The sequence below is a fragment of the Cylas formicarius genome, unplaced genomic scaffold, assembly GCF_029955315.1.
Source record: "Cylas formicarius isolate icCylForm1 unplaced genomic scaffold, icCylForm1.1 PGA_scaffold_7__23_contigs__length_41026272, whole genome shotgun sequence".
In the NCBI taxonomy this organism is placed as follows: Eukaryota; Metazoa; Arthropoda; class Insecta; order Coleoptera; family Brentidae; genus Cylas; species Cylas formicarius.
The window spans coordinates 26,870,534-26,884,279 of NW_026844352.1; the positions used below are offsets into that span (position 1 = coordinate 26,870,534).

Below are 13,746 nucleotides of genomic sequence, written 5' to 3' on the forward strand. Positions count from 1 at the left end.
GAGCCCTGCAACTCTGCTACTGATGTTGATAAATATCTAGTACTACCCCGATCAGTCTAAATTAGGTGTATTTTTTTAATTGCCTTCTTGTATCTTAGTAACTATTTCTAAATGAGCTGAATTCTGTCAAAACAATTTTGTACTTTTGTACAAATTGAATTACTTTCCATTTAAACATAAGTAATTCAAAAATACCTTTTTTTATCAATCAATTAAGCATAATCACTCTTACCATGATACGGAATTCGAAGGTGGCAAATCGATGTATCCTTGCGCAGAATGGTGTTATCCCTTTAAATATCTTAAGTTAGTGATACGCGCAACAGAACGGTTTTCGACCGCGCACTAACAGTTCATTAATGCACGCGCGCACCTACCGGCTCAGCTCACCACTTCATGCGATTGTTTCACGAAGGTGTAGTATAGAAGCAGTGCGTTTCGATTCAAAATGTCTTGAATCAAAGGAAAAACAAAATACGAACCGGTAATGGTTTCCCTCTCACTTAACGGCGGCGGCCTTTCTCCTTGACGGAACCTTCCCCACCCTTCGAAGGAGACCCCCGGGTGGTTACAGGCGCCTAGTCAATCAACTTCACTTCTCGTAGAACGAAGGTTACCTACTCGCATTTTAATTGTTTCGAGATTTAAAGTTTGGTAATAGAGCGCGACTGTGACACTCTTTCAAAGATTTATCCTATGCTAGGGCAACCAGAAATAGGGGCGAAACTGATTGCTTCGCTTGCGCCTCTCCCACCTTTGTATGGCTGACGTCTTTCGCGTAGAATGCATGTTGATATGATATCATATGATATATATGATATGTAGTGGATTTTATATTATTTCTATATTTATATATTAATTCTTTGCCAACAAATTTTATGGGCAATCTATTTAAAAATACAAAATACTAAATAGACCTGGCAGGCAAATCTCTATAAATGATATATATTTATATTCTCAAATTATTTAGAAACGTCTTTAAACGTTTGATTTTCTTTTTTAGTTTAGCCAGCGCCTTTTCAATTTCCGCATCAACAGAATACTTTATCACAAATTAAGTTAGATTCAGATTCACAGATTTTAATGCTTTATGGCAGCTGTTTCGGCCTTTATCAAATACAAAATATGACTATATTCCCACACTTATATATAAAAACAGGTAGTATTAGACTTTTAATTATAGGTATAGGGTAATAAATTTAAATTTTACAACGGAGACGTATTTAAATCCAATTGGTCATTAAGCAATAAATTCGAATATCTCATTTTGTTAATCTCCATAGCGTCCAACAAATTTAGTTTTTTGCTTTTTGAATGATTATGTAAAATATCAAAATTATCGTCAAAGTTGTGCATTTCTGAATTTAAATGAATGGCATAGTTAGAATCCGAACTTTTATTTTTATACGCCCTTTTATGTTCGTTAATGCGTTTCTCTTGTGCTATAGAAACGTAGATGATGTGTTTGCCTGTTTCATTGGAACCGAAAGACAACTACATTTCTTTTTTGGATCAATATTAACTCGATACATAACCGTATAAAATTTACTATAGAGACGGACGGTGTTGCCGAAACAGCTGTTATAAAGCATTAAAAATTATGAAAATCTGAACATTTTTTGTTCTAATTTAATTTGTGTTAAATGGATTTTCGTCAAGTAAAAGCCACCTCAGGGCGACAATAATTTATTTTCTTCAATTTAATAATTAAAAAGTTAATAAATATGTTTTGAAGAGAGCAAGATAAACCTTTTACTGTATTAAGGGTTTAAATATGTCATTCTGATAAGTTATACTATTTATCAAAATTTTGAAAATTTGATTTAATAAATCTTTCATATTAAAATCAAAAGACATACATTTTAAAAATTGAAATATGCAGGTTGATAAAAGGTAATAAGTACTTATATATTTTCAAATTAAACATGTATAAAGGGTGCTTCTAAGTTCAATACAAAAATTTTAGGTACATATTTTTCAAATTGGACTAATCTACCAGCAGAGGTTGAGTTCCCTGTGCATTTTAATAATCAGTCCGCATGTTGTAAGTTGTAAAACCTATACTTTTAATTTTAATCTTAACACCTTAAGATCTATAAACAAAAAAACTAGAAAATATTGAAACTTCAACACTCTTTAGATGGTTTACGAGGCATTTGGGTATTTATTAAATATTATTAAATTAAATTAAAAAATTAATAAAATTTATTAAAATAATTATAAAAGGTGAAGTTGAGGAAAGACCCCCATGTGAAAAATATGTCACTAAAATCTCCGAATTGAATTTTGAAGCACGATGTAATATTTTGGATATTAGGATTCCTCTAAGAAATGGCTATGGCAACAGAAAATATTTTTCTAAGATCTTCTATATTTTTTTATCCACTCCCTTTATAACATTAGAAATAAACTTTAAGAAAGACGAATATTACCAAAAGTTTAGTCAAGCGTCTAAAGAATTATTTTAGACCGCGGGTTTTCTAAAATTATGCTAACCTAAGCTACCTAAAGCACGTTTTTTTGCAAACATTATTTCATAATTAAAATTCAAAAACAATTAAGCAATTAAAAATATATAGAGGGTTCCATTAAAAATATATATGTAAAAAATAGATCCTGTATAACTGAAAATATTTTTAAAATTTCGATTTTATGCAGCATATACTTAAAACAATTTTTCCACTTGGGGATGTATTTGCCTGTATATGACTTTCCAAACTGGCTTTGTTTTTTTTTGCATAGTGAGTTTAAAATATTAACAAAATTGATAATGAAGTGTATGGAAAAAATAAATATGATCCAACCCGGTAATCTGTTCGAAAATATTCTTCAGTATGATAACACAGAGAATTTCCGCGTCTGATTAGATCGTAATCATAATCTAAAGTGGAAAACAATTTGAACAACCAGGTCGAACTTAGGTCACAGAAATTCCCTTGAACGTAATAACCCAAAAATTTAAATCAAGATCTGGTCTAGATTTCCCCTTATCAATACATATCAAAAGAAAGACAAGTAAAATTTTTGGATATAAATTAGTTGTAAAAGGCTGTCAAGATGCAAAAGATCATTACCCGATATTCGAATCTTTGTTCAATTCGAATCAATGGCTTCAAAATTTATAAATTTGGTCGTTTCGCTAATTTGTTCGTTTCGTTGTAATGGAGTATCGGGACACGGTTACATGATCTCGCCACCCAACAGAGCTTCATTATGGAGAATCGATGGGACGCAACCTACAAATTATGATGATAATGGATATTTTTGCGGCGGTAGATATGTAAGTACCTCTTAGTTCCTATACACTGAAAGGCTAAAATATGTAACACATTTATTTAAAAATCAGGTATTTTATTTAAAAAAAAATTCTCGCATCATAATTTTTTGCAATAAACAGAAAATATACATGTCAAAAAGTAAATGTTGACACCAAATTCATTTTTTCAACATTTTTTTAAACTACTTTCCAATTCTGCTTTAAATTTGACACATAATTCATGTAGCATACTTTATACCACCAATTTTTGACTTTTTACGAACAAAAGGATAAAAAACAGAATTTTAATTTTGATATAAACAGTTAAGTAGTACCAGTAAAGAAGAAAGTGAATATCGCATCTAAATGAAACCCAGAATTGAAATTTTAATTTTTATTGGATATGGAGACGAAGTAAGAACTCAATAAAAAGTTTGTAATTGGTTTTGCGCAAAAATATCAAGATCGACAGTGAATAGAATTGAGAAAAAATTTATAGAAACAGGGCACCACTAGCTTCGTGACAATATGCTAATCGGTTTAAAAACACTTCCAAAACTTTAATTGATTTTTATTATTAATTACAATTATTTTTATTATTATTATTATTTCGTATCAAATTCTAAATTTTAAATCATCTAAAATTCGTAGTTTTTTCTTCACTTTTGATTTGAAATATATCCAGAGGAAAAAACCCAGTGGAGTAATATCTGGAGATCTTGCAGGCCATTCTATTGATTTCCTTTTACCAATTCGCTTGTAAATACCGTATTTAAATATTCATGCACTTGTCAAGAAAAATGGGGCGGAGCACCATTCTGTAGAAACCAAATCTGTATGTGTAGCATATCAGGTTGATTAGAATTTGGGAAAGAAACTGGGAGAGTAGGAATATAATATCATTTTGAAGATATTTTAAATATACTCTAATAAGACTTTCATCGGTTAACATTACTTTTTGTTAGGTGTTGTTATGATTTTCTCCCATTCATCAGGGATTATTTGTACCTAGAAATTGATTTAAACAAAACGTGGCTTTATCACTAAACAGTATCAGACGAAGATTTAAATTGCACATTCCCATAAAGTTTTACGAGACTGTAATCTGCGTTCCGGATCATCAGATGATACTTCTCCTCTGCTTTTAATACACGGAAAGCGGTTCGATGGCTAATATTATTATTCAAAGTTCTCTGGATATTTTCAGATAAAATTAAAATTTCAATTTTATGGGTTTTATTCAGATGCGATTTTCTTTACTGACAAAAATGTAATTGATACAATTAAAGAACTTTACATGCATTAGCTGCTTAACTGTTTCAAAATTACATTTTTGTTTTTTAATCTTTTGCTCATAAAAAGTAAGGTAAAGTAGGGTACGTTACTTGAATTATGCTTAAAATTGGATACAGAATTCCACAATGGGTTAAAAAAAATAACTTGTTATCGATATATAATTTTTGACCGACCCGGTATATTTTCTGTTTACACTGCGTTAAAATTTGTTAATTCGATTTGCTAATTTAATCGGCCGTTATTCTTAATATAATAACGGCTTTTCGTAATGTTTACCCATATGTTAAAACTATAAAACAAGTAATTGATTGACTTTTTATGCAAAACCTTTACATTTAAGGTCCAATATGAAATAAACCAGGGTAAATGTGGACCCTGTGGGGATGATTGGAGAGATCCCATACCCAGAAGTAACGAAAATGGTGGCACCTTTGGGAATGGAATAATTGTAGCAAACTACACAGCAGGTCAAGTTATCGAAGTCAAATCGCTTATCACGGCAAACCATTTGGGAGCACTTTACTTTTCGTAAGTATAATAATGATTAATCACGTTTAATTTTAATTCTTTTCTTTAATTTTAAATTCAAATTTAAATTTATAGGCAATATTTAATAAATCAAAATCATGGTGAGTATAGAAAATCCTAAAGAGAGTGTCAAAAAAATTTGCACAAAAAGGACTTAAGTCGCTTTTGTCAGTAATTACGGTAATATTCAGGCATGACTTAAACCCACTGAAAGGCATAGATTGTTTTTTCTTTTTTATTGCAGATTGTGCAAACTCTGGCATCCAAAACTGCCTGATTACGAGCAATGCTTCAAACCACTGTTTCTAGCCGATGGAACAGATTCTCATGAAATTCGAAGCAATGATTTTGAAGTTAGCGCCTATGTTAAGCTACCAGAAAATTTTAACTGCGATCGATGTGTACTCAGATGGCATTACCGAACAGGTGTGTGTGTATTCTTTAAATTATTAATATTAATTTAACTTGTTTTTAATTTTGCAACCATCATATCAAAATGGTCTAACTTTACTGTGAAGTGGTGTTTTACATCATCTTATATTCAATTTTTGCACCCTAGGAAACAGTTGGGGCAGATGTGACGATAATAGCGAAGCCCTCGGATGTGGGGATCAGGAAATTTTCCGGAACTGCGCAGACATTGCAATACACAAAACAAAAGATCGAAAACTAAGTGACTAATTATGCAGCATTTGTCGGGCAACAAAACTGAAAATATTCGAATATTCGAAATATTAAATTATTTATAACTTTAAATTTAGAAAATACCTTTAAGTATGAGGTAATATTTATTGTAGATAGGTAATAATCATAATAATAAATGCCTTTTTACGATTTTTTATGTTTATGAAACAAATGTGAGAATGTAAAAAATAAATTTTGTCTGATGGCTGGTTAGTTTTTTCAACGAAAATTTCGTTACGAGACCCTCCATAAAAATACAAAAGGTTTTAAGGATCGTTTTTCTTCGCTATAAGAGATTTTAATAGTATTTTATAATGTGAGTCAAATTCTAAATAAAAATAAAACCGTAGAATGTTGCATTTATTTTGTAGGTGCTAATATTATACATTTCATCAGAGTTAACAATCTAACCTTATATATATATATATATATATATATATATATATATATATATATATATATATATATATATATATATATATATATATATATATATATATATATATATATATATATATATATATATATATATATATATATATACTATTTGGGATGTTAATAAAAACCAAACTAGATAAAGCAAACATTTTTTTAATTATTTTTGAAATGTACATTTTATGCCAGGAACGTTATTTTTTAAAAATGATGTCTTTTAAATAACGGGCATTATTGTCAATGCACTCTTGGAGCTTCTCGCGGAAGTGCATTATTACCCGATGGATCATTTCTTGGGGAATTGAGGCAATTTCTTGTCTTATGGCCTTTAATTTTTCCAAAGTCCGCGGACGATGTGTGAAAACTCTCGCTTTCAGGTAACCCCAAGGAGAAAAGTCGACAAATCAGGCGAACATATCAGCCAGCCAAGATCACCCAGTAAAGACACCTCTTTGTTTAGGAACATTTATTGAAGAAGATTTAGTGAACGACGCGTTGTGTGCGATGTAGCACCATCCTGCTGGAACCAAAGATGATCTATTTGATCGTTGTTCAACTCGTTCACCATTGGACGCAGGAAATTGTGAGGCATATCAAAATATCGATCTCCGTTGACTGTTATCGTTATTCCATCTTGCACACCAGACGGTGACTTTTGGACTGTGAAGAGGTCGGTCATGAAGTTTCTGTGGACTATTTGCTCACCAACAACGGAAATTTTGCTTATTTACGGTACGGTACGGTAGAGGTGAAAGTGAGCTTCATCGCTAGACATGAATACAGCGCCTCGGGAAATGTTTTGAATAATACCCCAGCATAAATTTGTACGGGTTTCAAATCTCTTGCGCTTAATTCCCGGCACTACCATCATTTTGTACGGATGCATTTAGAGTGAATTGTATAAAATTCTTCGAACACTTCTATCGGGAATTCTCAAAGCAGCTGCATTCTTACGAGCAGAACGCCTTGAAGACTGTTGTACGGAAACTTTTACTGCATTCACATTTTCCGGTGTTCTTACTGCCCTTGGTCGGCCAGTAGATTTTCGATTAAGCGCAGAATCTGTTTCCCTGAAGTGTAAAACTCACCGACGAATTGTTCTGCCATCCGGAACCGCGCCATGCCGACCAACATCAAACTGATTACCTAAAGCACGCTGCGTCGCTATTACCACTTCGGACATATCCGGGATTTTACCGCACGGATTTGGGAGCAATCGGATGTTTTCGGAGATATTTAACACGCTTTGAATTTTGACGTTTGTCAATTCTGACGGTCATGTCAGTGAATGTATTCGTGTTGTTTTACGAAAATGTACAAAAAAACTAACGATCATAGAAAAAGTATATATAGTGTACGGACAAAACACTCTGGCCAAGAGGGATCTGGATCTGAAAGAATGCATCATATTTTATGCACAGACAGGACTATTTCTTTTTTACTTCATACAGACTTAATTAAACATTTAAATTCTTTTCATAGCTTAACTATTAATGAATCTACTTTGCATTTTAAGAATTTTGAAAAGTTTTCAAATTGGAGGACCCAAGAGAATAGGGAAGTAAATTATGCTTGCCGTACACGAAAAAAATATCAACACGGTAAAGACAAAATCTTTTATGAGTGTAACAGAAGTAATTACCAAGGTTGTGTGTTTACTAATATGTGAGTAGGCATATAATGTCTCATATTTTTTAAGGATTTGTCAGCTCAGCTAAAAAACGAAGTGTGAAAACTGGAGGTAGTATTCATATCCATGGGACATGTCCTTCAAGAATTGTAGTTAACATTTAAACTGAGGGTACATAATATTATAATATTATTGTTATCTACAGATTAATTATATTTTTTGAGGATTTGTGACGGTAAAGTTTGTCGAAAAATATAAATATAAGATGTAAATAAATTTTAATGTCATATTTTATAAGTCAATTTACCCTCAAAATACAAATAAAAGCAGTACAAACACATTGTTAGTTTTATTTTATAAACTTTAAATAGAATTAACACATTAACCAAAGTTTACTTGGTCGATGATTAACAACAAATAATCTAAGCGATCATACTTATGCGACATGCGTTCTCCAATCTGTCGAGAAAGGAAAGAGGGCTATGCGGATGCCAACTTTAAACACCTCCGATTCAGTTTGAATTTGGCGCCATAGTCAAAACTAGTCGCCGCGCTCTGATTGGCTCGGCACGTTGGAATATTAATGTATGCTGTATGATCCAAGCCGTTTTGCTCAGCTGAATTGTGTTCTGTCGTGAGCATTACACATGGCGGTTCAACCTCTGTTCGCTCATGACAGAATACTTGTAATCGTCTGACAAAGTTTTGATATCAGTTCCTAAAGTACAGTGTTTGTTTTCTAATTGTTTTAGAGTTGTAAAGTGTTTTTTTCCATCCACGCCGGTTAAAGGCCGAATGGGTCCGGATGGCCCGCGGGGATAGCGGTGCTGGCCGTTTTTTGCTATCGGTCAAAAGTTCTTTTGTGCAAAACCAATTAAGTATATGTTAACAAACCTGGAGGATAATGGAATGTTCCAGATCCTTCCTTTACGAAGGCATGCTTTATTAATTTTGAATAATGTTTATCATTGTTGTAAGCCTTATGTAATGTTGGCCATTAGAAGTAGAAGAAGAAGAATAGAATAGAAGTGAGGTTCAGACTTTCAATGGAACCATTGCACATGGCGGACGTTGCTCCTGCCCGGTTCCAAAAAATTTATAGAAATCGGTCGAAATTAGTGTCGTTTAAAGAAAATATTGTTACGTATATTCGTTATCTGAAGTGATAGAGACGTAGCGCCTATAAGTTTTGGTTAGTGTGGTTTAGAAATAGTGTTCGTCTTACGTGGATGTACACGGATTTGTGATGTGTAATTCCATGAGGTGTATGTAAATACGGTTTCCGAATGTCCTATATTCACGCTGGTAACCAGGCCGGATGGGATCGGATATCCCGTATAAGATAATTGCTGGAGCCGTTTGAAGAGTCGGTCGTCATTTTATAACAATTTATTTAGAAGTTTTCGTTGCTGTATACGTAAAAAACAAAAACCTGGAGGATGATGGATTGGTCCAGACCCTTCTCTTAAGAAGGCATTTTTCAGGATATCTGAATAATGTGAAAAATTGTGTAAGCTGGCCGAATGACCTTAAGCAGTCTTGGCCATTAGAAGTAAAGAAGAAAGAAGAAGAAGAAGAAGTGAGGTTCAATAATGTTCCCCAGTTAATATCTTCAAAAACGTAAAATAACTTTCTAATTATGGCATTTATTAATTCTAGTCTAATTAGAACTGATGTAACGTCAGTAAAAATTTGGCGAAATTCTATTTTTGCCGGTAAATAAATAGATGGTAAATTTTTTCAGATACACATCTAAATATTGGGGATCTTTTAGGAATCGGAGGATTTTTACACATATTTGACTTAAAAACTGGAAAATTGTCGTCTAAACATAAAGTTTTTGAAGGACAAAAAATTTTTGGGATTTTACCATCAGCAGTATCATCTGATCTGCTTGTCTATGGGGGCAGACACTTGAAGTTATATGAAATAATTGACACAGAGGTTTTGAAAGAAATGAACTCTTTAATAATGTCAGACTGGATTTTAGGTTCCAAATGGCTTGATAATGATTCAAAAATTGCAGCAGTTTCAATGCATAACAAAGTGAGTATATGGACCAAACAGTTTACTTTGTTATATGATGTTGAGAGTGAAGAAAAATGCATTTTGTATAGTGCCCATATTTGTTACAATAGTTGGAGTGATTTAGTCGTGTTATCTGGCACTGTTTTCAGTGAAATTTTGATCTGGAAACCATGTAACTATGGTAAATATAAAGATGTACCAATTCAGAAAAGGTTGAAGGGACATAAGGTGAGAAATTAAGAATAATAAACATTATTACAAATATTTAATAGTCATTACATAAATAACAATTAATAATATATTAATATATACAAAATTTGAAAGTTAATGGATTATTTGTAATAGTCATGTTGTGCTGATGATATTATTTTTTTAGGGTGTAATATTTTCTATTGACTTTGATGTCAGTAAAGGGGTAATATGTTCAACTTCTGATGACAGGTCTGCAATTTTGTGGACTATAAAAGGCAAAAATCTTTTGCAACAAATCGAGCAAAGCACTCTTGAAATAGCAATTGCATGTCAAGTATATGGTCATTTGTCTAGAATATTCCGTTGCTGTATCTTGGAAAACACATTTGCAACTGCCAGTGAGGATTCTTTCATTATTATTTGGAATTTTGATGGTAAAATGCTGAAGAAAATTGAAACCCATCAACTAGGAACTGTTTGGGTCTTGGATTATGACAAAAAGAGTGATATTTTGGTATCTGGAGGTGGAAATAGTGGAGTGTCAAGGTTTAGAGTAACTTCGGATATTACACAATGGAGAAGTAATATTCCACAAGATGAAGTTGCAAAATTAATTGGTATATTAAACTCGGGAAGCATAGTGTGCTTTTCCGAAAGGGCTTGTGTTTATTATCAACACCATCAGGGCAAAAGTTGGCAAAAAATTAATCAACACACTGACTTGGAAAGCTACGTTATCATGCAAGTGTCAAACTGTAAGAAGAAAGTCGCCTTGGCAGGTTATCAGGGCCAAATTTATATTTACAAAGAAATAAATGATAAATTGAAACTTGCATATGTTCACACAGTATTGGCTCACGTAAGGGTTTACTCCTTCCATTGGTTAACATGTCAAACATTTTTGATTTGCCAAGAGGAAGGAGTGTTAACTTTATTATATATTCACAATGAATCCATAACACAAATTCAAACCTTTAGTTTGCCAGTGTCCAAAGAAAGATGGTCCACCTGCGCATGCAGTACAAATGATGGCCATATTGTTGTTGGTGATAGGATGGGTAACATACACTTGTACATCCTTAATAAAAAGATCCCTATCAGTTCTTTAAAAAAGGTTCACGATCATTTGGGTGTTGTAAACCTTTATGCCAATATGAAAAAAATAACTTCCTTAGGTCGAAATGGAATTTTAAATCAATACCTTATAATAAATAAAACTCTGCAAATTGTAGAATCAACAAAGACAAAACTCTCTTGGCTTGCCAGTATTGTTGATGAATATTTGTTGTCGTTCTCTGGCAAGAAGTTTGTTATCTCTGATCTCAAATTTAATCGTGTCTTATTTGATATTGATTGTGGGGGAGGCCATCGATCTTGGGCTGTTTCTAATATATGTAGCAATAACCTTTTGTTTTGTTTCATTAAGGACAAGTCTGTAAATTGCATAAATTTAGATTTAAGTAACTACATAATCTCTGATTTACTAGAAGGCTATCATTCCAAAGAAATAAATGCATTGGAAACAATATCATTTCAAAATGAATTAATTGTTATATCAGGAGGCGAAGATACAACTCTCAAAATTAACAGTATCGCCAATGGTTTCAAGTTATTAAAAAACATAAAGATCCATTTATCGAGCATACGGGCCTTGGCGATTTATAAAATACAACAAAGTCATTCATCGATGGACGAATACCTACTGTTTTCGGCCGGTGGGCGTGCACAGATTATTTGTTGGCATATTTCTTTTAACACTAATAATGAGTATCTCATGTGTACTGAAAAGTGCTCGTATTACAAAGAAATCGATCAGGAATTGCCGGAAATTCGAATAATGGATTTAGTGATTGCTGACGACGATTCGAAAATAGTTTTGTATGCTGCTTGTTCTGATGGAAATATTAAAGTATTTTCCATGCAAAAGGACGCTAATAACTATAAATTACGTTTTGTTAGGGCACTGTTTCATAAATATATCTGCATTACAAGGATAAGACATGAATATGTATTAAATGAAAACGTATTAGTAACCGCCGCAACAGATGGACATTTAGTTTTTTGGAACGTTTCCGACATATTGCTCGTTGATCGAGAAGTAAAGCCTTCGTGTTTGGTTAAGGCACATGATTCTGGGATTAATAGTCTTGTCCTTACTGTTTTAAGGAAAAACACACTCGCGTGTTTAACGGGTGGAGATGATAACAAAATTTCGTTCACTTTATATGCATGTGATAAAAGCGGCGGTATTTTAACTATTTATAAAATCGATTCTTTTGAAGATAAACTAACTCATTGTGCTCAAGTTACCGGCGCATATATCTTCGATGATTACTTCGTCACTAGCTCTATTGATCAGCGAATAGCAATATTCAAGTGGGAAATAGTCGAAGCGACTGTATCATGTAAATTTGTTCACATTTATAACACCAGCATAGCAGACGTACAGGGTTTAAAATGTCAAACCACAAATAATCAGTTGAACGTGATTATTTTTGGCAAAGGTGTGGAGTACGTTCAGATTCAAAAATCAATTTCAGCAAATTAAAAGTAAAAAACGAAGAAAAGTTCATTACATACAATTTAGTTAGTTTTATGTTCGCCAGTGTAGTCACTTGTTTGATTTCGCATGAGCGGGGCACAGCGGAGCGAGTGACTCAAGAAGTTGACCAATATGCTGCATACTATTCGTTTTCTACGACCATTAAAACGAATACATTAACCGAGTGGCATACGTCGAACTACTATCAGTCGCTAAAATCTACCGAAAATTTATTTAAGTTATTAGCATCTACTTGGTACTCCAATCGATTGTCAATCAACTGTGTTGAAAATTTTTTAAAAGGTCGGATCGATAAGTACGTCAAACGCCGTGTCGGTAGGTAACTACAATTCGTTGGAAAATTTTCTATTAACAGAAAAATCAAAAACAATCTAAAACTCGAAAAACTTGGTTCAAATAAAGACCACAAAGTTGATTAAGCCAATTAAACACACCAAACAGCCCAACAATACATACAGTATGTAGGTACATACATTTAGTTTTTTTGTTAATTAACTAGAAAATTTTTATGTGTACGTGGACAACATTTCGTCATTTAAAATATAATTGTTGTTATATTTATTAAATATAATTTTCCTGTTAGACTGTTGTTTATTTACTATCTAACTTTCATGCATTACATCTGGTTTCTGACGACATAATTTTAAAGCCAGCAGTACGGCATATACTTCAAAAGGAAGGTGTAATAAAAATTGTAAAATACTAAGAACTGCGTAATAATGACCGAGACGTTATATTTGTAAAAAGTACACTCCGGGCACAGTTTTCCCTGATAATCTCTTCTGTCTATTTAGCCTTTATAAAAGAAACACGAGTAATCTACCATAAGAAGGCTTACAGCCACCATTTTGACTATCGACTCATCAGCACTGACGAAGGAATGAACAAGACAGATGGAACATATCGACACAAGATAGAAGCACCGCATCAGGAACTAGAACTATAATTATTATGGGGTTATATTAATGTTCTCCTTTAGGGGTTAAGTAATTATCTCCCCAAAAACTTTTGGCAACTTCTTTTGAAGGCAATAAAAAGTGGCGTACTCCGCAAGTAGTTTAAAGCAAATTAATTATAACTTGAACGCGCTATCAAATAAAATTAACATTTTATTCGGACCTTGGATTTGACCAG

At 32.8% G+C, this 13,746-nt stretch overlaps 3 protein-coding genes across 17 annotated transcripts in view; 2 read left to right on the plus strand and 1 right to left on the minus strand.

Moving 5' to 3' along the window:
- Positions 1-480, minus strand: part of LOC132705633 (mucin-2-like) — a 52,473-nt gene extending 51,993 nt beyond the window's left edge. For 4 of the 14 annotated variants that reach the window (XM_060676354.1, XM_060676351.1, XM_060676353.1 and 1 more), the window contains exon 1: positions 233-475. The gene's annotated coding sequence lies outside the window, so the exon portion shown is untranslated. Of the gene's footprint in view, positions 1-232 lie in introns of all 14 variants that reach the window. The other 10 variants (XM_060676346.1, XM_060676347.1, XM_060676345.1 and 7 more) reach the window with 5 other exon arrangements.
- A 2,579-nt stretch (positions 481-3,059) lies between these two features.
- Positions 3,060-5,964, plus strand: LOC132705011 (uncharacterized). Its single transcript, XM_060675407.1, has 4 exons — positions 3,060-3,280; positions 4,893-5,080; positions 5,325-5,506; positions 5,640-5,964. Exons 1-4 carry the CDS (start codon positions 3,107-3,109, stop codon positions 5,759-5,761), a joined length of 666 nt encoding a protein of 221 aa, XP_060531390.1. The 5' UTR covers positions 3,060-3,106; the 3' UTR covers positions 5,762-5,964.
- A 2,924-nt stretch (positions 5,965-8,888) lies between these two features.
- Positions 8,889-13,207, plus strand: LOC132705410 (tRNA (34-2'-O)-methyltransferase regulator WDR6). Of its 2 annotated transcripts, none has more exons than XM_060675986.1 (3): positions 8,889-9,544; positions 9,604-10,085; positions 10,234-13,207. In XM_060675986.1, exons 1-3 carry the CDS (start codon positions 9,469-9,471, stop codon positions 12,595-12,597), a joined length of 2,922 nt encoding a protein of 973 aa, XP_060531969.1. In that variant the 5' UTR covers positions 8,889-9,468; the 3' UTR covers positions 12,598-13,207. The 2 variants fall into 2 exon arrangements, with proteins under 2 accessions (XP_060531969.1, XP_060531970.1); XM_060675987.1 differs by lacking the exon at positions 8,889-9,544 and having other exon boundaries at positions 9,707-9,875; positions 10,007-10,085.
- Positions 13,208-13,746: the final 539 nt, after the last annotated feature.

Coding starts and splice junctions, on each gene's coding strand:
- LOC132705011 (XM_060675407.1), top strand. CDS start 3,107: ATGGCTTCAAAATTTATAAATTTGGTCGTTTCGCTAATTTGTTCGTTT. Junction 3,281..4,892: donor ATTTTTGCGGCGGTAGATAT/GTAAGTACCTCT, acceptor TTTACATTTAAG/GTCCAATATGAAATAAACCA. Junction 5,507..5,639: donor CAGATGGCATTACCGAACAG/GTGTGTGTGTAT, acceptor TTTGCACCCTAG/GAAACAGTTGGGGCAGATGT.
- LOC132705410 (XM_060675986.1), top strand. CDS start 9,469: ATGGCATTTATTAATTCTAGTCTAATTAGAACTGATGTAACGTCAGTA. Junction 9,545..9,603: donor GCGAAATTCTATTTTTGCCG/GTAAATAAATAG, acceptor GGGATCTTTTAG/GAATCGGAGGATTTTTACAC. Junction 10,086..10,233: donor AAAGGTTGAAGGGACATAAG/GTGAGAAATTAA, acceptor TTATTTTTTTAG/GGTGTAATATTTTCTATTGA.